Here is a 26,942-nt window from a genome sequence, read left to right as displayed (position 1 = left end):
CTGTGTATGCGTGGGTTCTCTCTGGGTACTCCAGCTTCCTCCCACCGTGCAAAAACATGCATGTTAGGTTAATTGGTGTCTCTAAATTGTCCCTAGTGAGTGTGAGTGTCTCTGTGTGGCCCTGTGATGGACTGGTGAACTGTCCAGGGTGTACCCCGCCTCTTGCCCAATGACTGCTAGGATAGGCTCCAGCCCCCCTCTCTCTCTCGCTGTGCTGTTGAGGACCAGGCAGCCAGTGTTTTCAAAATATCATTTAAAAAGTGTAATCCATTTAAAAATGGATGTGGTGTGGACCTGCAGTGATGTCAGGTTTGGCACTGTAGTGTGAGAGGTCAGGTTGGATAAAGGAGTATTGTCTGACAAATGTACCTCCTAACCTGTCACAAGTCTACTTTAGCCTATGAGACATTAATATTTAGCATGTCTCCCTGCAGGGTTGAATATTTTATTTTAGATGATGCTCCTAAACTGCACACTGAAATAATATGAGACTCAATGCATCTAAGTGTGTGTGTAAGAGAGAGAGAAAGAGAGAGAGAGAAAGAGTGTGAATGTGTACTTAGGTGTGGGTGGGTGAATGTTAGCGTTTGTGTATTTGAACCTGCTGGTTGTTTTGCACGTGTGTGCTTTTCTGCTCTTATGAGTATTGAGAAGTGGGTGTTTGCGCATGTGTTTATGCGTATGCATGTGTTTTGCCCACTCATAACCTATCTTTATCCATGCTGCGATATCTACAGTAATCCATTCCTTTGTTGAAAGGTTCAACCAGGGCCAAAAGAAACATGTTGAGAATCCTATCTTTTTCAGGAATTCTGTCTGTTCAAACCTGCAGTGTGGTACGCTGAGAGAGGAATAGTTTCCTGATTTTTCTTCCTATATTTCTTGCTGAGGCTGCTTCCCTCCTGTAGGTTGTATGTTGTAGGTAGCTGGGGGAGTATTTAAGCATCTTGGGCTGCATAGCCTCGGGGAGGGATTGGGCCTCCTGGGTTATTGCAGCAGAGCCTCCTTCACACGCTTGTTAGCCAAGCAGTGCCCTCCCTCCCTGAACAATGTGTACTGAATCACTCTGTAACTCCCGATACTTTGTTTTTTTTTGGCACACAGCTTGAGACCCCATGCCTGTTTTGCCCACTCTGTTAACTTCTCATCTAAACAAATGCTGTTCATGCCCTGGTACTTTCAGAACGTTTGTCATCATTATTCTTGTTCTTTGACTTTTGCTGCGCTGCATTCAGGAGGAACCACTGAACCAGCAGGGTTTCTTTGTCTTGCCCAAAAACACACTGACAGAGGACAGTAAAATTCAGATCTCTGAAGTTTACCTGTTGCATTGGTAATAGCTCATTTATATTTTAAATTTGAGGCATGTGTGGGAGTGTCAGGGGACTGATAAAGTTAAATAGAAAATTGCTTGCCTCAGTGTACTCATCAGAACCATAGTACATTATACAGTAGGTGTCATTTCTTCTTCAAACTATGCCTATGTTCAAATATTTGGGATCTCAGAAAAGTCATGGCAGGCCTTAAAACGTGACTTTGTTTTGTCTCAATCTTCATTGCTTTGATTTAGTGGGAGTTTCAGCAAGACAAAACGTATTGACTTTGAAAGTTTGCTGTCCACAGTCTTGAAACTGTGGGGCACTTCAGCAGCGGAACAGTTCATGAATGCATTTGTTTTCATCAAATGTTTGAAGCTGACAGTATGTCTGAAATCCTCTTGTTCGTCTTTTGTTTCGCTCTGTGAACCAATGTTATCTTTAACTAACTGTGTTTCTACATGGTTCGAACGTGTGAGTATGATGGTGATCCTGCTGAACTGCGTCACCCTGGGAATGTACCAGCCCTGTGAAAACATCGACTGCTCATCAGACCGGTGCCAAATACTACAGGTACACAAAACACACATGTTTGAAATAATGATTTTGCCATCAATGATCTCCCATGAAGTCTCAGAAGATGTACGTATATCTGTGCAAATACAGTACTATTCAAAAGTCTGGACCCTGCCTTCATTCTTTTAATGTATTGCCAAATAAACCAAAAAAGAAATGTTCAGCAATACATTATAACATCAGCAAACATAAATGAAAATACACTAAAAACAGTTTGTATTATTCTAACAAGCTTGAAAGTCAGTATTTGGTATGGATATTTTTATTCTTTAATGCAGTTTGAACCCTCCTAGACAAGCTTTTTTCTCATTTTTAAGTTCTCTTCAGGAATAGTTCTCCAGGCTTCTGAAGGACATTTCATAGCTCTTATCTCAGATTTTCTCCCTGTTTCCCTTTCCTTGAGAATAGCTTCTTGAAAGCCAGCTCCTTGGAAGCAGAATATAAAGAAATGAGGGTGGGCTTAAGACTTATTTACAGTATTGTAATTCAAAACTGGCTTATGTTTATGCCATTTTTTCACTATGATAATCTTGAATTTTATCAATTGAACAGTTTTGATGTGATTCTTAGCGTTGCTATGGACCACTTAGTATTGTTGTTGTCCACTACTTTAAAATTAAGCTTAATGTGATCATTGGACTTCTACACATTACTTTTCACTAGCTGCGTTGGTGTGCTTAACATAATTTTTCAGGAGCACCAGCACAAAATTTACAAGCCACCAAGTTCATGAATCTTTTATCCTAAATATTAACACAACGTAAATGATGTGTTTATTACCAAAACGTTTATTAGTAATGCAGTTACTACCTATTTACTGGGTTGACAAATCAGTATCAACTGACAATCAAGGTTGTTTTAATGGATTTTTCTATTGATTGTTGTATTGATTGTTTTTTTATTAGTTAATTAATCTAAAAATAATTTTGTCTTCTCTTGATGAGAATTTTGGGTGATTTATAGATGGAATATGACCATAACTTCCACTGATTGTTCAACCTTTAATGGGCCTGCGCGATTATGGCTAAAATTATAATCATGATTTTCCTGGTCAACGCCATGTTTGTTATTATTTAACAAAATTGATCAGTGACTTTCAAATCAAAATGAATTCATTGGTCTTTTTTAAAGGAATGTGTCTTTTCAACATCAGTTCATTTGCTTGAACTTTAAACAAGTTAAAATAAAACTATAAGCACAGCGGTGAGAAACACACAGCTGTTGTTCAGAAGTTGTATAGAGACAACAATAAATTGTTTGTGATCGTAAAGCCCTGCAGCCACTGGTAGTACCCTCCACGATCCATGGCCTACTACAGAAAAACTCTTACCAACAAGTGCAAGTGCGTTCATCTGGACACATAATATTGATATGCAGCTTTATATATATATATATATATATATTTTTTTTTTTTTTCTTTTACTGTATATAAAGCACAAATATATGCTAAACTTGCATAATCACACAAACACATCTGTGTTCAACAACATGTGTAGGAGTAGGCTCTTGACATGCAAACAAAATTGCCCTGAAACCGAAGGCAAAGAATGTTCTTTCAGGAAGAGTACATTCGTATATGTAAATGTTGACACATATATTAAGATTAAGATCCGATTTATTGGTCATGCATACAATACATATATGTATACACATGAAATTTGTCCTCTGCTTTTAACTCATCCAGGTTGGCACCTGTTGACACACACATGCACAGGGTCACACACTCAGAGACAGATGCCAACCTGGAGCAGTGGGCAGTCATTCACAGAGCCTGGGGAGCATGGGGGTACGGTGCCTTGCTCAAAGGCACCTCGGCTGTGACAAGGAGGTGGACTGACACCCCTCCAGATGTCAGTTCCACCAATCTTTTTTGAGTGGGAAGAGTGGGAATTGAACATGCCAACCTACTAATTATTGGATGACCGACTCTAACCACTGAGCCACAGCCGCCCCATATTGAACATGGTAGTTCACATTATCCTGTTTATTATCATCTTTTTTCCTTCTTTTCAATCTGACCTCACGTCAGTCTCCCTATCCGTTCCTCCTACCATGCTTGGTCCATGTAGCTTATGTTTATGATCCACTGCTAGCACGTGATATTTGGTTGCACCGAGGATGGCTTGCTCTTGCACTAAACCTTTCAAACTTTCCCCATCATCTAGCAAAACCCAAAATCCCTTCGCGCTAATGTCAGAGGTATCCTGAGTGGGTGTAACATCTGTGAGCAAGCATGTGAACGTATACCTTTGGTCTGTTGGTGTGAAGCGCTTGTTAAATCACCCTGGCATCCTGTTTTTTCTCACACAAGCACACACGTTGCGTTGTCGGAAACACACACAGTACATTGATTCAACTCTCTAAGGGGGACTGACTGTTGAGTTGAGTTGAGTTGGGCCTAATAGAATTTCTCCTTCAGTATCTATAGACCCTATTCAATATCAGAATGGATTTAGTGAGCTGCGTTCCCAGAATCGATACCCTCCTCTCAGAAAATAGGCTGTTCAATACCTCGCTGTTAAAGCTGGCTTGCCAGCTAAATCTATGAGCGCATAGAAATGTGGACTGAAAGATATCTGGGGGCTTAGATAGGGGTAAACTGATGGTGATTATGGTTCTGATAGTAACTTGAATCAATATTCAATCCAAATCAGTCCATTTCAGTTTCATATAGATAGCACCAAATTCTGACATAGAAATATTAGACTACTTTACAGAAACTACAAGATTTTACAATATGACAGAGGGAAACTTGACAATTAGTCCTTCGAGCAAGCATTTGGCAACAGAAAAAACTTGTAACAGGAAGAAATGTCCAGCAGAACCAGGCACAGGGAGGCAGTCATCTGCTCTGGTCAGCAAAGGTGAAGGATGGGTGGGAAGAGAAAATCTGAGCACTTAAATAACAAAAGCAATGAACAATAAGGAGGTGGGTTCTGGCAGCTGCAGCAGGCACCAAACTTATGCCTACATTAACGGGGAACTGCGGTATTTTCAACATTAAGCCTCTTTTATGAGTCGTCTGCAATGTTTTAGAACCCCCCTCACCGCTTTTTTGATGTTTACTGCTGTCTCCGGTATTTTATTTGGCAGCTCGTTCATGCTCAAACTATTTTCTTAGCGGTGGCGGAGTAATATCAACGAACATCCAGTACAAAATGTCAAATAAAACACGACAGAAGCAACTTTTCGCAACGAAATTTGATATGGATTACCAGTGCACACCAGTAACCACTCCGGTGAGTTGATGATTTTGAAAACGGACGTTTATGGTGCTTTTACGGACCTTTTAGGACATGCACCATGCTTGCCATTCTGAAGCAGGTTGAGAAGAATCATAATTAGGCAAATACCGGAGACAGCAGTAAACATCAAAAAAGCGGTGAGGGGGGTTCTAAAACATTGCAGACGACTCATAAATGAGGCTTAATGTTGAAAATACCGCAGTTCCCCTTTAATGTACAGGGGCGAGATTAATCCTAGAATAAAAATCCCAAACTATGGCAGGAAAAACACAACGTTAGTGCAACATTTTACCTTGCAGTTACATCAAGTGTTCAGAACTTCAATGAACGCGTGTATATTTTTCCGGGCCTTGGGAGCTATCAAACACTTAAAACAGTTTGAAATAATGCCATTATTTGATCAAACTGTATTTAATATAGCCATGAATGAAATGCATGATGTTGAAAAACTATACTTAAATATGATTAATAATAGATATACAGTGCATATTAGTTTGCATAAAGTCAGAAGAAAGGAAGAAAGTAAAAAAAAAAGAAAAATACTCATATTTTTTCTTCTATAATTGAGAACACAAAGGTCTCAAAACGTAGGCAGCCTGACTTGAATTAGTAGTAATCCACTTGAGTGGTTTTTGGCACCTACGGAAAATTGTACTGTGTATATGGCATTGTCAGCAGGCTGAGCAATGCATAGAAAAATGGATTGTGACATCAGCTGTGAAGTGAAACATGTACGATAATGTGAAAATTTAGTATGCCAGTGCTGTAGTAGATACAGTCATAATAGTTGTGTAGGCTTGGTGTCCATGTGAGCAGAATGCTTACTGTGACTGAGCTTGACTTATACAATTAATGTACTACCTGTAAGGCTTCTGGTTAACTGTTAAAAGACTTCTAATCCCCTTCTATTTATATATTCATTTAATTTTGCTAACCTGAAATTGAAATGGACATTTGGTGGGTTTGTATCATTTGATCAACAATGCATAATTTCCCCTTTGAGGGATTAAAATATCTTTAAATATAGAATATTACAATACAGTCAAAAGAAAAGAAAAACATATCTTTATCATGCATAATTTACCCTTCAAAGGTCAATACTTATACAACCTTGTTTTGCAGCTATTACAGCTAAAAATCTGTATAAATGAATATGTGTATAACTTTTGCACATCTGGCCACCAGAGTTTCACCATAGACAAAACTCATGCAGCTAGTTTTACTTGTACAGCTATCTTTAAGTCACATTTAGATTCTCTCAATGAGGTCTGTACTTTTATAATGTAATTTCAAGATGTTTTCCCTATCCCTGTTGTGTTGCTTAAACAGTATGTTTAGGTTCCAGAGAACATTTATAAAATTGCCACCTGATGATGAAGTAAAACCCAACTTTAATTTGCACCTTCAGAAATTTCTTTCCTTGACCTACTTGAGAAACTCCTTCATCAAGCTGCTTGCTTGGTGGGTTTGCCAACCATGGGACTTTTCACAACAGGTGTATAACATACTGAGATAATTTGACATTTATTGCACCAAGATTGCACATTCACTGACCTTATTATGTAACAATTATGTGTTTTCTGAAGGTAATTAGAAGTGCCACATGTTAAGGGCTTCATAGCAATAAATAGTTAATGACTTCTTTGCTAAGCCATGTTCCACCTCGTTCCCCCAAGTTTCTCGAATGTTGGCTTGTTTGTCTTTTACATTAGGTTGACAGTGTTGAACAGTTACGGTAGGCGTCCACTATTCCGGCACGTCAAGCCGTATCCAACGCATTCAATTCATTTTCAATGAAATCCGGCCGATCGTTGTCGCCGTGCTCGCAAAGCATGCTGGGATTCCGGCACGGCGAGCGGCGGACCTGCGGCACGTCAAAAAGTTGGGCTCGGCCGGACTTTATGCAAATTTGCCACGGCAGACGGCGTGCGTTATCCAATGACAGTAGATCATGTGTTCTCCTGTGTCGCAGCAGCAGCAGCAGCACAGCAGCTCTCCTCGCTCGCAGATCCGGATCCATGGTACAATATGAAATAATGTTCCAGTGCTAACGATTTATACACATTAATTTCCCTCCAAAACTCAAATTTTTAGAGGGAGAAACTTCGGTTGGTTAAAATCACAAGTTATTTACTTTCCCCCGGAGCCATTCTACACGCCCCACACACCCACTGTAGTAGCAACACGGCGACAACTAGGCATCCAATCCGGCGAGTTACATTGACGTGCCGGAATAGTGGACGCCTAGCCTCAGTCAGTCTTCAACTTTCCATCCACTGCACTGGTTATTTTTCTGTTGGTCCCCACAGGATGAATCCCACTGATGTTAATCATTTCATACAAAAATTTACAAGTGTCGGTGGTAACTATACACTTTCAATCTCCCTTTGGTTGGTAAACTTTACCTGAGTTTGCACTGCATCAATCTTCCTGATATAAAAAAGGTCAAGGTTGCAAACTTTTGCTATCCCTTCACATTAGCAGGCCAGTACAATCCTTACAATCCTCATGGACCCCATAATAAGATGCTTCTTTTCTGCAGCAAGGTAGTCACAAAAGATAAGTTGGTTCAGATTCAGGTCATGTTGCGTACAGTTCTCCCCTTTGAAAATCAAATTACTGGCAACACCAAGCGTGTCAGTTCATCACTAATCCCCCTTTATACAGAGAAAAGAACACCAGCTAATCAAGGCTTTTTGCTCACAACAGAAAGAATATGCCATTAGCAAGCTGAGATCTTTGATTTATTTAGATTGATTTTTTTCTCTCTCTCTTCTTTCAATCAGATGTTTAATTAAAGCTTGGGATAACATGTGAGGGTGTCCATGTTGGGCTTATCTCTGATTGTTGTTCAAACAAATTATTTTCAATTATCCTACCATTTAGGGCAAACTGCGCACTTGTCAGAAGATTTATAGTGGGCTCAGGGCCAAGAAGGAGAAAAAAGAAACATAGATTTAACAGGGAGAAGAAAATTGTGAGGGACACATGGAGATATGAAATTGACAAGAAAAAGTTTAAAAAAGCACAATGGTTGTAGGGAACAAGCGGTAAGAGATTGAAGGAGAGGTGAGGAAGTTAGGGAGGAAGTTAATATGACTCCTTATGCTGGGTTCATATCCAAATGATATTTTTCCTGGTGCAAGATATTGTCCAGATTTACCTCCAATACAGTCTTGATTTGTAATAGAGGAACAACATGCTGATCAGCCAACTTATTCAAAAGATGAAATTGATATAATGCCATGGAAACTGAACTGTGAAGTTCACAGCAAACCTTATGGTTTTGCTGCGCTGGTCTTTGCTTTGAAATTCCTACTGTAATAAAGCTTGCTCTGCTTTTTTCAAGTCGCATTATCACTTTCATTGTTGGTTCATTTATTGATCAGGTGATATTTAGGTGATGGAAAAAGCGCACAGCCCAAAGCCATAGAAGTCGATGAGAAGTATCAAATCAACACATTTTTGCAGCCAGTGAATATTATTTTCATGTGAAATATTGCAATTGATATGTGTAGCACACTCGCTATCAAATCAAGTGAAAAAAAGGAAATACCTTGATAAAAAGGGGCATGAAGGAATAGTATTATAATGGATATAACTCTGTCTAACTGTGCTACACAGTAGTTCTTGCTTGAATTGAGCAGAGTTTTAACAACTCATTGAAATAAATGCAAAATATTTATCAAAAGCTTAAACCAAAACATGAACCTAAAATTACAAGCTGGAAAAAGTGCTGAAAGAACTTCATTGCACATGGAATATGTATTGAGGTATGAAACAACTTCAGACCTCTTGTGAGGTTGACTCAAGATATTTAATCATACTGATATGAATTATTGAGATGCTTCTTAAGAGCAAGAGAATGGAAAAAAAGTCACGGAACTGAGTTGAATTTAGGATCTGAATTCTAAAAACTTTAATTTTTTAGGTTGTAGAAAAAAAAAATAATAACTTAAATAAAAAGGATATTATGCCCACAACTTTCTTAGGTCTTATAAAAACATCTGTGACTGACATGCTTTGGTTTAGCTACTACAGTACTACACCATCCCTCCTAATGATGAACTTTCAGCTCTGTTCATGGAAGCCGTTTTTTTGGTCTCTTTGCTCTACCTTGCAAATGTCAAATTGGACAAAAAATGACCTACTATAACCTTTGAAGAATGTTATATTATATTATAGAGCATACAGTACCTAGCCTGAGAACTCATACTACCACACCCCAAACTGATAGAAAAGTTCTTGACAGGAAAATACACTCATTTTTTTCTTTTGTCTGCAGTTCAGTTAGGGTTAGTAAGGGTCCCATATTTAAGTATAATCTCGTCAATATTCGTGTATTGAATTGTCCTTGGTGTTAAAACACTTAACCACAGATAGGGTTGCTAAAGCACCATAACCAAATATATTTTCTTCCATAGTATGTCCTCGCAAAATAGTTTGTAGGATTAGCACTTTAGGCTCCTTAAAAAATTCTGAATAATTTGTTTGGAGAGCTGACGGCATCAAGCCAAGAACCTTTAAGGTTTGAAAGCCTGGAAGTGTGAAGAGGTGGATACATTTTGGTTCAACTAAGTTCATATGAATGGAGCAATCTCAACAGGTTTTAGTGCCCAGAAGATCAGCCATGACCATTTTATAAAGACAAACAAACATGAAAGTCCCCCCGTACTTTTGTAAGTGGTGGACAGGAGGCAAGATGCACTCCTTGACTTGCAGTTATGACTAGTATACCATAGAAAGCACCTGCAAATAAGTGGTTAGGTTTTTTTTTATCGATTTATTTTATTGTGCTTTTATATAAGACGTTAAAAGGTTGGTTGATGCAAACTACAGAAATAAATTGTTTCCATTTGCCAATAAAATTGCAGTGTAATCATTTTTACTAACAACTTATTTTCAACCCCAAAGGTGATGGATTGTTTTGTCCTCATTGGAGAGAGAAATTACATTTTTCTCGTGTTTCCTTTTGAACATTCTTTCTTTTATTCTGTCTTTATTTCAGGCCTTTGATGCATTCATCTACATGTTCTTCGCTATGGAGATGGTGATAAAGATGGTTGCTCTTGGAATCTTTGGTCAGCGCTGTTACCTCGGGGAGACATGGAACCGACTAGATTTCTTCATTGTAATGGCAGGGTGAGTGTTGCCTTTATTTGATCCCTTTTTCTTGTATCACGGGAATCACATTATTGTGCACAGTGAAAGTTCTTTCATCAATCCACGTCTTGGAGGACTGAGTGATTGAAAGAGATTTTGGATAATTTATTGTGTAAAGTAATACATTCTTAACAAACACACATGAGGTGTTAAATGGGCTCTTAAGAAAATGGCATCCCAGAAATGTTTTGATTGCACCTGTTTTTAAGTCTTCAGTATATATTAATGTTTCGTTACATGTCGCAGCTCCAGCTTCCACGTTAAAACATGTTTGAATCAGCTGAACGTTCAACTATTGAACTCTGATTTCTTGTGGATCTATTTAGCGGCCGGGCCCTCAATCCATTTTCCATCTTGACCTTCTCTTGACACGAGCCGTTATGCTGCTGTGCATGGCTGAGCGTGTCATTGTTAAATATGTAACATGACATTCAATATTGACGTATTAGTTGTCATTGGCTTTCACCTGGGACATTGCAGGGAATAACACAGTGATAATACAGTTCACCTGAGCTAATCACGTTAATGCAATTTAATGAATCAGATTAAATTACCCTGTCATAAATTTGACATGGATTGTCACTTTTGCAGATGACCTGAATGAATATGAGCTGAAATCTTTGTCCAGTGGGAGGGATTACATAAATTACCTTTTTTTTTTTACATTAACCTTTTTGAGAAGCTTTGAAATATTTGATGCATTTGATCTTTTGACCTAGCCTGGCTGACGCGTCCACAATCTCGATGAGATGGTGGTCTGGGAACTAGGTGTGCATTTTCTCGTATTTGAGGCGTGGTTTACGAATGCCTAGAGCCGTTTATTGGGCGCTACGAATGTCTATCAAATGACGTCAGGTTCTTCCCATGCTGCTTTGCGCGCGATTCATAGCCAATTGTATCACTTATACCAGATGACGACAGAAATTCGACGAGGAAGAAGAAAAAAATGGAAAATAAAAGTAAACTTGCGCTCTAAGCTACTTAAATTGACAACAAAGTAGGCCTATATGCTATATTCTACATGAATTTTTATGTTGTAGAGTTGTGAATTTATTTTAATAATGGAGATATTGAGCAGCCTTGCTTTGTTGTCTACAGTAGTAGATCAACCCTCATCTTACTTTGAAGCTCCCAGCTCCCAGAAGTGACGTCAACGAAGCTTTAGCAGCAGAAAAGCTATCAGGCTTGTGTTGATGATAATAATAAACTCCTGGACTATGTACAAACTTCCAAATGCATCGTTTTGTGAGTACAGACCATATTTGTACAACTGTAGAAGTTTGGTGTCATGACATGTGATTTTAGTGTGGTAATTTTGGAGATACTGCCAGGGTCCGTTAGCGCTTGTACTAAGCTATTCTGGATAACTCGGCTGATGTTCAGCCAATATCGGAAAAACTTCGGGTGGACTACTTGGCTGGATGTCACGGTTCAAATGACCCTAGGGTGAATCTACTCCGAAACACTTTCTAAGGCTGCATTGAACGGTAACGTTGTGTCCGCTGTCATGTTGGATTAACGCTCTACAAGCTTCGGTGTAGCGCATAGACGTCGTCATCGTCTTGCTGCCGCCCCCCGTTCTGTGATTGGTTCCCAAACTCTAGCAAAAATAAGGGCGGTGGTTTCCAGGCTGACTTTGCAGTGAGAATGAAATCGAGCGCAAAGCAGCATGGGAATTCCCAGGCTACTTTTGACCTGTATTGTAAGGGTTTGTGAATTTTCTGTTTTTCTTGTCTTGGTTTTTCTGTCTTTTGTTTTATTCAGTTTTCTTCTTAGGATTTATTCTCTTTTTGTATTAGTCTATTCTTGATTTGCCTTTTGTTTTTCTATGCTCCCTGGTTTGTCTTACTCAGTGTCAGATCATCAGATTAGGTATTTAGTTTCTGTTTTCAGATTTTGAATAAACCTCCAGTTTAGTTTCTCCAAGCCTCCAGTTAGCTGTCAGCATTTCCTCTTCTCTCCACCATCTTCAACTTGTAGCATGTACAACATATATGTCTATAGTTTAAAATAAGTAATGAGCAAGTTGTTAAACTATTGCCCTGTTAAACTTCCGACCCTTGTCCTAACAAGAAAATAATGTAATGTACCTTTTTATGAATCTTTAGGATTTGTTATATAAGCTCATATCACCTCATATATCTTGCTCAGAGCAACTGTTATGGCCACCTCGTTCTATCTGTTTTGATAGCAATAAATTTCTCCTTCTGGTTTCACTTTTCTTTGACAATACAAGTGCTTGAAATTTCTTGTCTGTGATTATAGTACTGCAACTTTTGTCAAAACACAGTGTGCTCTGAGATTTTTTGTTTTATTCAGTTCATTTCTCCAGACCAAAGTGCTTGGTCGTGGCAAACTGTTTGTTTCATGGTCACCCAGAGTTGTTCCAAAATAAGAAAAAAAAAAAATTCAAGAGGAAAACGTGATTACACAGAGTGACGCGTCCGAGTCTATGGCAGCCTGCGTCATCAGTACAATCACACCATGGGAGCCAGTCAGTCACATGGTCCAATATGGGAAATTCTGCTTTGCTGGGCGTATTATCTCATCTTCACAAAGAAGCGCAGATACAATGCTGCAAGTGAACCTGATATTTCATTAATAAGGACTCTCCGTTTAGCAGAAGGGAGGAACAATATTCATTTGCCTCAGTTCTGGTAGGTAGGCCGCAGTCTGTAGGTAGATTTTTAAAACAAATTTATGGTTATCATCATTATGAAATATAGAATAGCTCTCGTACTCAAAACAGTTAATCTTCATATGGCCTGATGCTGTGTTAGATTACCTGTTTCTCCAGTAAACCCAGGTCAGTGTTGCAGCCACGTTGCAGCCCCCACTCCCATCTTTCCCTCTGTAATTGTGGGTACCACGGTGAGCTGAGACTGGCCTACAGCTTTTCATTGTTGGCAACCTTGGGACTTAGCCCCCGTAGTTTTTCAAAAGAAGCAGCCAGTGAGGATGTCTCTCCTCCTGTGCCTCTTTTGTCCACAGAGCAGCTGCAGTCTGGCTGTGAGATGGGAACTGGTTTTATGTTTTTTTTAGGCAAATTCCTGGCTAATGTGTGGTCTTAAACTTCCAATATACGGTATGATATTTTAAATCTTAATACAGCAGCAAATAGCCACTCGTCAGGTGAGAATATAACGGTGTATTGATGTTCTTACCAGAGCGTCCCTTCCTCCTGTGCTTCCTTCTCATCAGCTCGGTCCATCCACACATACACGAATACACACACATTTGTGCACAAACATTCACGTTTTGAAGCAAGCAAAAGTTTTTTTCTGCTTTTCTTCCACTGAATAATGCAACTTCTTCATCTGAAAATACTCCCACAACGAGAGGGATGTCATCTGAGTGTAAGTTAGCCCGTTTTATCAGAGACAGATATGCACTTTTTGAAAAGCTGCATCTTATCTTTAGGTTTGGACCTTGTTTATTTTGGTCTGAGTGGCTGCTGCTCAAGTCCAACACAATACTTATGAGGCATTTCACTCAGGAGGTCTGACTCAGTGTGTAGCATGACAAGAGAAACAGAAGATTTATGTTGTAGGAGTTTGATTGTAGGATGTTAACAGCTGACACTTCAAAGCAGATAGAATTCAACTACTCAGTAGTCTGCATTACTATTATCACTGTCATTATTGTGTATCACCATACTGTCTCCGCTACCTAGATGTAATTTTTTTTCCATTTTTCGTGGCCTTCAGAGTTACCAACAGATCAAAATCTACCTGTATGTGTAATCATATCTGTGACAGCAGAGAGCTAGATTGTGCTGCTGCTGTGACAGCCTCTAGATTTTTAAGTACACACTGAGGTGCCTCTTTTTGGTCAGATGAGATGAGGAAATGCAATGACAATAAAAAGAAGACATCACCTTCGTGTCTTTAAAGTAAATCTTCTTTCAGAGAAGAAACTGAAAGGTAGAGATGAGACCTAAAAGGGACATCCTACATGCGTGATTATGTGTGGAACTTGTCACATACTAACGATTGGTCAGAACTTCCATGTCATCACTTTTCAAGTCATTAAGTCATCTAATATAGTTGTCAGTGTGATAAACTTCTCCTTGTCACCATGTTAACCTAGACAATAGTGAAAAAGCTTATCACAAGAGGGTGGGGTATGCCTTTAAACATGTGATACAATAAATGTTTTCAAAGGATTTATCATAACGCGAAACTCACTACACCTGAAATAGTCATTTTGATACTTTCTTTTTTAAATAAAAAAAAAATTACAAAACTAAAGGAAACTGTCAGTTATGGACATTTATTCTCCAGCCTTGGCTGCTGTGACATAAGCCTCTGCCATTCTTTCAAATGAAGGCTTTGTTTGTCCCTCACCAAGCAAGATGCAACTGTAAAGTAGTACCCTGAATGTAAAAAAAAAAAAAAACTGTGCCCGGTGCATTCAAATGTGGAATCCCTTGAGCTACTGACTGCATTACTTGTTAGGATTCATGAGTGAGAATTAGGTGGAGAAACAGATGATTTGGGATTGTGGAGTTTCCACAGAGAGAAAGACACAAGCACATCACACTGCTGATTCAAGACATTTCTTTTTCTTCCAGATGTGTCATGGAAAACCACTGCTTATGTCCTGATAACCTTATATGTCATGATGTTTGCCAAATGATGCATGAACACTACCTTAGCCGTTCATTTTCTTCAAAGTTTGTCTAAATTTAGTCATTGCTTGAATTCTGCCTCAAAATGAAATTACACACAACTGATTAGAGATGTTTCTTTGCAGCTAAACATGGAAGATACCAGTTGCACTACTTTATATTTTAACAAAACTCTAAATGTGTGCATTTTTTCATTGATTTTAGGAATCATCATAAGAACACTGTAGTCTTAAAAAGCCACCATGGTAAACTGTCAATTTAACCTGAACAAATACTTTTTTTGCAGAAAATTGGAGCTGATAAAATCTTTTTTTTTTTAAAAAACATCAGAATAAAAGTTTGAGCAAGAAACACGCAGTTACTGGTACACATGCAAGAAAAAAAAAGTAAGTAACATGATTTGATGTCTCAAAACAACCAAATTGTATCATATCATTTCAATGAGATCAGTAGTTTACAAAGTAATACCCCCCAGGATGAGTAAAGAGATCTCAATCAGGATATGGCACCACTGTGTTGTCAGGGGCACATACTGTATCTGTGTCTCCTTCAAAGCTTTTTAAAGATAAATCCTATTGGAGAATTTCCTCATTGTCATATGTAAGTGTGAACACTGTAAAGATTCATAAAATCTTAATGAAGGGTCGTTTTAAAGTGTCACTGGATTTGTACATATTTCCTGGTTGAAGGAGTCACAACAAGTAGCTTAGAAATACTTGATTGTGTGGACTCTCAGTTACTATTAATTGTGTTACCTGCACTGTACCACATTTTTCAAAGATTTGGGCAGAGCTCGCTAAAGAAATCTTCAAATGCCTACTCTCTCTGTTGGAACTTTCCTCAACATCCGTATGATAAGTAGGTTACTGACTCAGAACTGCTTGGAAAATACATACTTCACAAACCACACTAAAGACCATGCTCACATGAGCACTTAGACCTTTCCCACAGTATCCTTAAGCTGCCATGATTTAAAGAACTCCTTTGACAATTTAAAATGCAGCAACTCAACTTTGAAATTCATTAATTCCAATAATTGTTTTAGATATCGCATCAAAAGAAACTACTATCACCAGCACAATGCCCCTGCCCCTTAGGCCTGAAGGGCTTTTTCATAATGTGTGATCCAGTTCTTTCTTTCCTACTCTGATCTAACAGTTTTAGCTCATACATCTTTCTTCATCCTCCCTGTGCTCATTTTTCCTTCAGTTATCATCTTATAAGCAGCATCACTTAAATAGAGACCTGTCACCTGAAATGTGTGCTAAATTCCAATGCTAAGCGCCTGCATGGCAGATACCATCACCACAGCCAATTACTCCCCCAGTCTTGCATCCACCTCATGCAGCGTTTGTAGTGATGGGGAAGGGGAGTGATAAAACATTGCACCCCTGGGAACCATGTGCTGCAGACACAAACCAAAGGCAAGCCACTGGAATAGGATGAGAATCAGCATGAGGTCAGCTTGTGCTGCCTGTACAGCTGAAGCAGACCCTGCACACAGTTACATCAGCAAGCTTGTGTTTTCCCACATGGACTGGTGTTGGAGTTGGCAGCTGTCGAGTATTACAGTTAACGTTTGCCTTCGTGTGGATTTTTCTTCAGGCAGAACCACCTGCTGAGTGTCACTCAGGATTTTAATCCTGACAAACAAATCTCCAACTGGGAGTTTAATTTTGTAATTTTACGACTTAATGGTAACACTTTACAAAAAGGGAAATATTATAATTACCAGGAAAAGTCCTGGATTGGCAGTTATTTAGGAAATTCTTATGAATGAAGTATTACCTATCAGAGCATAAAGTTTTTTTTTTCCTTTACTTAAATTCTATAGTTTTACAGGTCTATTGAGGTCATTGAGGTTTGTGGTAATTTGTAAATGCACAGCTCTTCTGAAGTTCTGCCTCAACATTTCAATCAGGAAAAAAATCTGGACTCTGAGACATGGCAAAGTGATTCTTTTCTTTTTCACTCTTTTTTTTTTTTTTTTGGAAATCTACTGGTGTTCTCGGAATGACCAAATTTTTACCAAGTTTTAGTTGTGACCAAACATTTCCACTTTGGTCATCCAAAGGACTTTGTATTGTATTAATGCAGCTTTACAAACCTAATCCATACCACCATGTTCTTTTTAGGAGAGAAGATTCTTTGTTCTGGCCTCCCTTCCTAACAAACCATGCTACCCAGGCCTGTAAGGTTTGAGATGTAGCTGTTGGTTTTATTGTGGTGTCTTGGAGAATTGCATGGTCTGTTCTGGGAAAATTGTCTTGAATGTTTTACACTTTTGAATAATTTTTTGTCAATATAGAATATCTTTTTCACAATGTGCCTCTGTTTTTTGTCTTAGCTTTGTTAAGTAAACAAGGCCACAGTGTAAAATGTTACACATTGTCATTCATCTGATGGTAAGAACCAAATTATACTTTAATATGCTTATACGTAAAACCTGACAACTGATTGGAAGTGAGTGTATGTTATTTTTCACATTACAAGGTTTTGCATGAATTTAAAACAGTTATTTCCTCACTCATCCTCTGTTTTTCTTTAAAGGTCTCTCGTAGCTGACTGTTGTATACACAACAAATGAGTGCCCTATGAATTCCTTATGATATCTGTCTCCCCATATTCAAGTCTCAGGCGCAGTGATTTTATACACACATATATAAACAGCCGCTCTTGGCTCTTGGATGCAGTAATAACATTACATCCAATGAGTGACACTGATCCTAATATGTTTGAGCATCTCTCTGTTGTGTTTGCCTGCAGCAGGGTGGATGCCAAGCATTTGAGAGAGTGGGAAAATAAAGGACTAGGACACAAAATAAGGTATTAGAGTTATGGGAAGGAGTCTGACCTGTCTTCTGTGTTTATTGTTGTTTGGTTTTTAGAAACATTGCTGAATATGAAAATAAACTTACAGCACACAAAATGGCCTTTTTTATTGTATGATTCAGGATTCAAAGGTCATCATTATGCGACAAGTAACTTTCAAAAACATTCCAAGATGTAGTGTCCTCTAATCTATTAGAATAGAATAGAATAGAATAGAATAGAATAGAATAGGAAAATACTTTATTCATCCCCCAATGGGGGGAATTCAAGAATTTCAAATTTATCAAATCATCTAAGCATACAGGTATGCAGTATAGGAATGAATAATGTTTTTGAAAATTTCAAATAGGAAATTTACATTTTTGACTGAGGAAAGAAACTTTCCTTCAGTCTGGTGCTACAGCAGCAGATATGTTAGATATCAGAAGGTTCAGCTGGCTCTTGCTGGAATTGGTCTTTAACCATTTTAAAGGTCATTTTTCAAGCTTAATATTGACTTTCACATTTAAAACTCTGCAGGATTTCTTTTTCAGTCTTTGCCGATCTGTATTGCTACTGAGCAGCCCATTCTCACTCTGACTCTGTCATTAAATTTGCCTCACAAATAAATGGAAGCCCAACTGGTGACACTTGCTGGTCAAATTTGAAAATATATATCAGGTATTCCAAGACTAAGGTGCATGGTTTTCTGCATATTCTGGATCAATTGTGAATATCTTTCTTACACTTAAAATCCTGAAAAAGCAATTTTATTTTTATTCTATTTTTTCTGTGACTAGGCATTATTTACACATGTAATGATAGGATTATTTTACAGTTGTTACAGATGGAGGTGGAGGCCAGCTATGGCATATGAGGCTGTGACTCATGTTATTGTTGAAACTGAAAAAGCCAACTCATACTTTAAAAAAACTGAAATGTGAAATCTTGTTATTTTACTGTCAAAATATTTTCTTACTGGTTTTATTATGTTGTTTTTGACTGTCACAGCTCTACTTCTGTGTAAATGTCAATTTTACCAGAGAGTATTTCACAGTTATGTCATTGTAACTCCGTCAGATGAATATTGTCAGGAAAATTCTACATATTTTACTCGGAAATGCAATGTGGCAGAATCAGCAGACGTGGAAACTTTGAAAATACTCAAGAAAAGTTCTTGTTTCCCAGTTTTACATTTCAGAACAGAAGAAAAAAGTGATTTGTTCACATGTGATTTAAGAAACTTCACAATCTCCAATCTCTTTTTTCTCCAACATTTTTCTAAGGAATTTGGAATCATTAACTTCCGCAGGTTAATTTATGCTTCTTACTCTTTTCAACCACCAGCCGTTGTAAGAAATTTTTGTACCCTTAGTACAGTAAAGACAGCAGCAATATGAATTCCAGTTGTATAATCCATTAGCACTCTCCTTCTCTTATGGACCTTGAGTTTGTTGCTGAATTGATTTAATTAAATTAGTGAATTTTAGCTTCAAAGCATTTGTTGCTCATATTTTTCTACTTTCTCTGCTATCCGTGTTAACTAAAAGTGAAATCTTTCCTTTTGAGTTCCACATGCACTGTGTCCCTGTGTTTGTGTGTATGTGAGGTAATACATGTGCAAGCTGTGTCTTTAAAGGTGTGCATACCATTTTATTAGTCTGTCTTTAGGGTCGTGTCAGAGAGGCTATCGGTTTGCGCAGGCTAAGCTTTGCTTCCCCTCTCTCAGAGCTAGGACACTGCATTCAGTGTCCTAGCTCATTCTCTCCCCTGACATACTCTGTCTCCGACACCTGAGAGAGAAGATAAGAAAATGCTTTGTGTTCAGTGCATCATATACAAGCACCCTGGCTGAGAAAAGAAGGAACATCAAAGGGTATTGTCACGGCTCATAATTTTACACATTTTAAAATTTAAGTGCATTTTTTCCAAAGATAATGTAAGAATCGCAACCAGGAATTATTATTTTGTTCAGGCTGTTGCTGACTTGTTCTACTTATTCTTAGTATTAGCCATCAAAGCTACATCACCACGGCTCAGAGAGCAATCCCAGTCAGCTACAGATGTTGGTTGCATGGTTGGCTCCTGATGGACAAAGATGCACAGAAGTTCAATTGCGTAGAGTTTCAAAACAGTGGCAAATGCTCTGTTCCACAAATCATTTTATTCCCTCCAGAATGTAAAGGTATTATTTTGGTCTTTGGTAGAGACATAGCCTTGCTGAAGTCTTTTATGCACTGTAGCCACTGATTTAGTTTTTGCTCTGTTCTCAGAAGGCCTTCAGGCATTGAATCATTGCCAGGAACATATGAAAACTAATGAAAAATAAAAACAGAGTGACCATTCTTTTTTTTCATGCATCTGTAAAATGACAAGTGGTCCAGATTTATTTGGGGTTTTATAACCTTGCCTAAAGCAAGTGTATTACAAAATGTTTTAACAAACTCTTATACAGAGTTTGTTATTCATTTAGGCTCTTATTTTCATATATTTTTTCTTTCGACAATCACACACTGATGAGCATACTGGGGGCAAGTGGGGTCAGTGCCTTTGTTTCTAGTCCAAAAGCAGGCTACCGACAACCTGCCTGCGACAATAGCATTTCCACTGTCAGTTATGGGATGGCAGGACACGGATGCGGACTTTTCAAAAAGCAAACAGATTTATTTATCAAAACAAAAGTCAACAAAAAGCGCGGCTGAGCCGGATAACAGAACGAGACTGTGGAAAAATAAAACATGATTAAGGCTGAGGCAAGAGGCAAAAAACAAACAGACTTGACATGACAAGAAAATACTTGGTTGAACTTGATTTAACGTGACGTGGCATGAAGGGTGAAAACAGAGTAAGGAATTCACAACTGAATGGGGAAACCTGGAAACTAAATTGATTGGTAAATGAGTGCAGCTGAAGACAATGGACAGGTGAAGTGAATGAAACTGATGACCAGCACATGGGGACTGAGGAAAAAACAATGGCAAAACTTGGCATTGTTTTTTCTAAAACTAAAAATTAACTTAAAACTAAGACGTAACATAACCTAAAACATGATAAAACACAGACCTAAAAACATGGGGAAAACCCCATGAACGTGACATCCACAGTCGTTTCTGATGCTTATGAAGGCCTTGATCGGAGCATCAACGCGGCCACAACTTATGCCATGCTAGCTGGTTTATTTAACCAACGCTTCATGTTTAGAGTTTCTTACATAAGTGTTACAATGTCCCCATCGTATTTTATTCAGCACTGCATCTTCATTTGGTCATGTGGTATTATTATTTAGCACACATTCACATCCATCTCCCTAAGAACATTTGCGTTTAAGCCGCTCTAACTTTCAGGGGATGAAAACTTCAGTTTCCAACCCATGAAATCCATGTTCACCATCAGACACAAACCGTGCTCTGGACGAAGACAGGAATGTGTTCTGCTGTATCTGAGAATGGATCCTTGTGAAACGGTCACAGTGGTGATCAGATGAGTGCAGACAGCTCTAATTTGTAATGTTTCCCTGCTACAGCAGAATAGACACCCGTTTTCTTCCCGAGCTCGGGGCATTTCTAACAATGAACAGGGATATCATGTGAGCACAATGTGTTGCTGCCTGCGGAGTGTTTATTGTTCTAGTGTTTACTATGCATACGCGCAACTGAGTGCACCTTTTTGTTTACTGTGATGGGCTCTCTGCTCACCTTCCTTTTTGTTGCGATAGACAATATCAGATTTATTTATTACTACTGCGTGTTGTGTATGAATGGTACACCGGCTCTCTGGGACTTCAACAGCAAGTTGAATGACATTCACAATGACACAGTATCATGTGGGCAGACTTTGGAGGAATACACCGGGGCCAACTGCCCCACAATTTAAGTGAAAAGACATTTCTGTCTGGAGCTTCAAGCCCCGGGCTGCAACCATGTGTTGGCTTCAAGACAGTGTTAGCCCACTGTGCCCCAATGTTAAAAAATTGGCTGGTGTCTTGACCAAAGGCACTTTACCATTTGTAGGCGCATGGGACTGAACCACTGATTCTCCAATTTAAAGATGGCTCCGATAAAAAACAACATTGTCAAGAGAATTAGTAGAATTTATATCACCTTAGAATTGTTAAAACGGGGATCCATAACTCTGGCTGCTTCCACTGCAGTACGGTGTGTTGTTTGCTTTGATGCCTTCCAGCAACTTTTTTGCTGTTTAAAATAAGAGGGTACTGAAACGGTAATTAAAACCATTCTCTCATCGGTGCCTGTGCTCTGTCATATTTTTTGGTTCCAACTTGTGTCTGAACAAATTGCACCTTGTTTTTTACTTTCCATCTGTTCTCACAACTTTCCACCTGAATGTGGCAATGCACATGCACTTAAAGTGCACCTGCGTAGTATAAATGTCTATATTCTGAGCATATGCTTGCAGATTACATGTTTACAGTCTCACCCATAGTTTGTGAGCTGCCAAACGTTTTATTGATGAGGGGCACAGATGGGAGGCCAAAACTGATCCTGAGTGGCAGACTGGGGATTAGAACTTTTATGGACCTGGGATTTCTTGCAAGACTGCTGTATTAAGCACCTGCAAGTGCATCTCATAAAAAGTCACTGCATACTGAACTTGGTGGTGATGAAACTTTGGTATTGCATTGTAAAAGCATCAGAGATGGCCCCTTACTGGCTCACAATAAGGGATTTTGTTATCTTTAAAGGGATAGTTCGCCTCTTTTGACATGAAGCTGCATGACATCCCATACTAGCAATATAATTTATGAACATTTTCTTACCCCTGCTGCGTCCTGTGAGCCGAGTTCCAGCCTCGTTTTGGCGTTGACGAAAGTAGTCCGGCTAGATGGCAGGGACCACAAAAATAAAGCGTTTTGCTTCTCAAAACAATATGCGTTGAAAAGAGTAAAACATTTGCATCACAAAATCGTTCATCCAGAAAAAGTCAGACCTCACAATCGCTTGGCGCTATTTTCTCTCCCTTCGTATCACTGCGTGCTGCCACCTGCCGACAGGCGCGCCTGTTACAGTGTTTACTGCTCGGTCTGCATTTCGTTCTGCACGGTGTACACAGCACGCAGTGATACGAAGGTAGAGAGAAAATAGTGTTTATTCAAAAACTATGTACATGATACGGTATTAAGAATAAAGAACCTTTGGATAACTTATTTGTTTAATTTTTGTTATCTTGTAAAAACAAGCTACACCAAATGTGTTTTCATGACAAACATGAAACCTCCTCAAACCATTTCATTCTGCGTGATCAATAAGTATCAATACGTGTCTCTCACATGTTAAATACTCAGTACTATGCATATGTTTAAGGCACTTTAGTGTCTGATCCAATATTCACCTGCATTACAATAAACCCAAAACTACAGAGTAGTAAAATAAAGAAGTATCTTCAGCCAGATGGGTCCCTGTGACAGGTGGTTTTTCCCGCACCGATCCCTGATCTTAACATCACAGAGTCAGCCTGGAGTTACAGGAAGCTAAAGAAGCAGCCATAATCCACAGAAGACCCGATCCTTGCCAAGATGCCCACTTTAAACTGTCTGCCAAGAACCTTACAGAAACTGCTAGAGTACCTCGGAGAGTTGAAGCAGTTTAAAGACACAGAGTGACCGAATCTTTATTTAGTTTCTGTTTCTTTTTGTTACTACGATTTGCTTAAAGTTAATAAACAAGCTTCATTTTGGAATTAGGCAGATTTCTTTTTTTAATGCCGGAATTCAACAGTGTCAAACTGATTTTTGAAAATAAGCTCATTCTGTAAATTGTTTTGCACTAAGAACGAGAACAGCGTGTGATCTGGCAGATCACTAAAAACCTGCTGGCTGTGGCAGAAAAGTGTATTTTGTAATTCACCCTCATGATTTCTCATCAGCATTTATGGACCAATGTAGCTATCAATATATCAGAGATGAATAACTCTGATGAATCATTTGTTATCTGATGTAAAGTCAATGCGAAGTATTTAACTTTGAGAGCTGGGGGTTAGGGTTAGGTTAGCCTGATTAACATAGACTTTCAAATCTCTTCGAGATTCTGGTCTGACCAAGACCATAACGAATACGATTCGAAATGGCCTGGTCAACCCGCCTCCCTCGGGTTGCTACTGGTTGTGGCCAGAAAAGGCTGTGCCTAAGCTTAAGCCAATCACACCACTCTTTCCTCTGACGTATGATTTAGCTACCAGCGGGGCTAACTGGTAGATTAAACTCTTACCAAAGCCAGTAGGGAGCAAGGCGAAAACGTCTTTCCTGTCAAGAAATGATTCAAGAGCTGTTCTTTGCTCGATTTTTAACGAGAATCTCCCGTCGAACACTTTCATTACAGCATCTACAGCAGTGTCAAAAGTTTGACGCTGCTCCATGTTGATATTGAATGAAGCGCTTCCGTGTACAATCCATGGGTTGAGTGGCAGTTCAACCACGTCACTACCTTGAACACGCCTCTACCCTGGGCCGTTTGCGCTGCTCAAAGTTGATTGCTTCCCCACAAAGTGGGTGGAGTTCCCATTTTTTCGGGAACTCGAATCCACCTGAATGAGCAGTTTGCCTGAGTAAGTGTAGCAGAGCCGAAGGTGTTACGTCACTGCGAGGGCGGAGCCTGGGTAGGGTTAGGTCATCTGCTTGTTGTTTTGTCATTATTTTTCATACATCAGCTCTACTCTGAAGTGATTTTATTTTATTGTTTATTGTATATTGAAATATGATTCATGACCTTATTGGGTTGATGACCCTCAATACTCTATGAAACCAACGTACAGTAAATGGAGCACGGGAATCAGTGTAAGATGGACAAAACAGATTACTGTGTGTTTGTAGTTGATGGACTGTATCTGCATGCGATGTCTTATAGATGTGTTTATCTTTTTTGCATTTTTTTTGTCAGTCCTTGGCTTCAGTCATTTCTCTCCTGTCCATACAATAGGGGATTTTCATCTCCTTAGCTTCATGTCATTTTCTATGGGGAAATAACTTCTTTGCTGTTTGCCACAAAAGCAATATTGAGCCAATAAAAGCTAAGTCATGTATAAGTCATTACCAGTAATGACTTATCCTAGTTAAATGATTTTTTTATGAAAATGTTAAAGATTACAGGCTGTCCTGGGAAAAGAGTATATAACTTACATTATTTAAATGCCCTTGGATGTTATTTGCTTACTTTTATGCTGGATACAGTTTGACTGAGCTGCATGTGGAGAGATGCACAACCTGGGTCAGGACGTCAGTAAAGTCCTCTGTATTTAAAATACATACTGTACTATGCAAAGGAGTTAGGAGTAGCATCTCAGAGAATTGGCATTTCTTACTGTATGTGGATTTAGGCTTTCTTAGCTTTTTTCTCTTCATTTGAGCCCAGACTGACTCATTGACACTACATTAAAGGGTTTTTTCTTTTTTCCTTTAAATATCATTCTTTACAGCTCAATACATCAATTTTACACTGAATGCACTTTGACAAACCTGATACTGGTTTCTTAATTCAAATGCCTAACTGCATTTTATCAAAGCTGTTTGTGTGTATCTTACTTCATAACAATGTTATCAAGTCAAGGCTTGGATTTGATGTGTGAAGAATCTAATAGGAAGAATATGGGATCGAACACGTAAGAAGAGCAACAGCTGGCTCTTATCTTTGACATGATATCAATGTCTCTGCATATAACATGCAGCCATTGACACGTTTATGAGCATTTGTAACCAACTGGTTGGTGTAACAGAAGCTCATTTGATCTCCAACACTACATGACACACAGTTTGAATGTTGGAATAGAAAATAATACGCTCAGAGGTGGGAAAAAAAACACACAGCGCAAAACAGATTGACACAATATGAAGAAGAGTATAGAGATTAAACTTCAGTGATACAGACAGATGAGACAGCAGAGGGAGTTTGTCAGGTATAAAGTTAGAAGTGAGGATAGAATACAAGGCCAGGATGGAAAAAGTAGAGAGAGAGTGGAGGGAATTACAGCTTTTGTCAGTGTTTGTGTGTCTGTTTTGTGCTCACAAATCTGTGTGTGTGTGTGTACCTCTCTATCTATTCTGACTTGCTAACCACTTCTGGGACAGAAAATGTACTGCATCCATTAATCTCATTTTAATAATTGATGCCATCTTCTCCAGAAGGAGTTTAGCCTGGACTGCAGGCATAAAAGGAGACATTTAGTGTTCTGTGGCAATTGCCATATTAGTTTATCCTTCTCTATTTGGCCAGTGGAATGGCTCAAATGTATTTAGTTGTAATATTGTGCAAGCCAAGGCCATCCACTGTCTGTATCACCAATTAGATAGCTTTCTGCTAATGTATGTCAGACTTCATGAGAACAGAAACGTTTCCTGTTAATGCTAGTGAACTACAATATGTTATATCTGCATCTTTCAAGTTGCTGCTAATAAACAACTAGCTTCAAAGGTTTTACTCTTAATTTAGCAATTAATCTTGTCATTAATCACATGCAGGACGAGCTAGAGTGACACACGAAGGGTTCGATGGCAGTTTTAAGTCAATGTTTTTCAAGAACATTAGCCATTGGTTTTTTTTGATGGTGTAGGAATTATCATGGCAATTAGTTTAACCTGCAAACCACACTTACAAGTCGATCCTCACTGAGCTTCTAATTTGGCCCCAGACTTGTAATTGTAGCTACACTTTATCGCAACTACTGATTTTACACATTCCCTCAGGTTTGTAATTCTGCTCGTTCTTACAAATGTGTACACAACACTAATTTTGGCAGAAGACAATAACTTATATATAAAATATAGTCGAAAGGGATATCTATCGCTCAGAAAAATGCTCAAAAGCAGCAGCAGTTTATCAAAGCAGTTTGATTTATATTTAACAGTTATAAGTAATTCTACAAAATACCGGAATGGAGAACTAACAACGCACATTACAATGTAAGAATTAACTGGAAATACATTTTTAAAAAATGCATCATACTTACTGAAGCATATTATATCCATCACTCTGTAATGATGGAATGCATTTTATGACACCGAGTGATGTCAAGATGACTTTTGAAGTTCATTGTATCTCGGTAGAACAGCTATCACTGTTGGGAACTCCATGTCCATTTGATTAAAAATGAGAGTGCTGTGAAGAGAGGTGCCACACAGACATGCACCCTCAGGTTAGTGTTTCAAATGTTTTCATCAGGTTTTCATACCTACAGCTAGTCCACAAAAATGTC

General features: G+C 38.7%; 1 protein-coding gene across 1 annotated transcript in view; it reads left to right on the top strand.

Annotated features, from left to right (window-relative positions):
- The first annotated feature begins 1,782 nt into the window (after nt 1-1,782).
- LOC142378949 (voltage-dependent T-type calcium channel subunit alpha-1I-like) overlaps nt 1,783-26,942 on the top strand; it is a 158,818-nt gene continuing 133,658 nt past the window's right edge. Inside the window, exons 1-2 of the mRNA XM_075463966.1 lie at nt 1,783-1,889; nt 10,146-10,279. Coding sequence (XP_075320081.1) covers nt 1,797-1,889; nt 10,146-10,279 — 227 coding nt within the window. The 5' untranslated portion in view covers nt 1,783-1,796. The remainder of the gene's footprint in view (nt 1,890-10,145; nt 10,280-26,942) is intronic.

Source organism: Odontesthes bonariensis, chromosome 4 (genome assembly GCF_027942865.1).
Source record: "Odontesthes bonariensis isolate fOdoBon6 chromosome 4, fOdoBon6.hap1, whole genome shotgun sequence".
NCBI classification, from domain to species: Eukaryota; Metazoa; Chordata; class Actinopteri; order Atheriniformes; family Atherinopsidae; genus Odontesthes; species Odontesthes bonariensis.
Note: the sequence above shows the minus strand (reverse complement) of the source record. Positions and strands in the feature narration are given on the sequence as shown.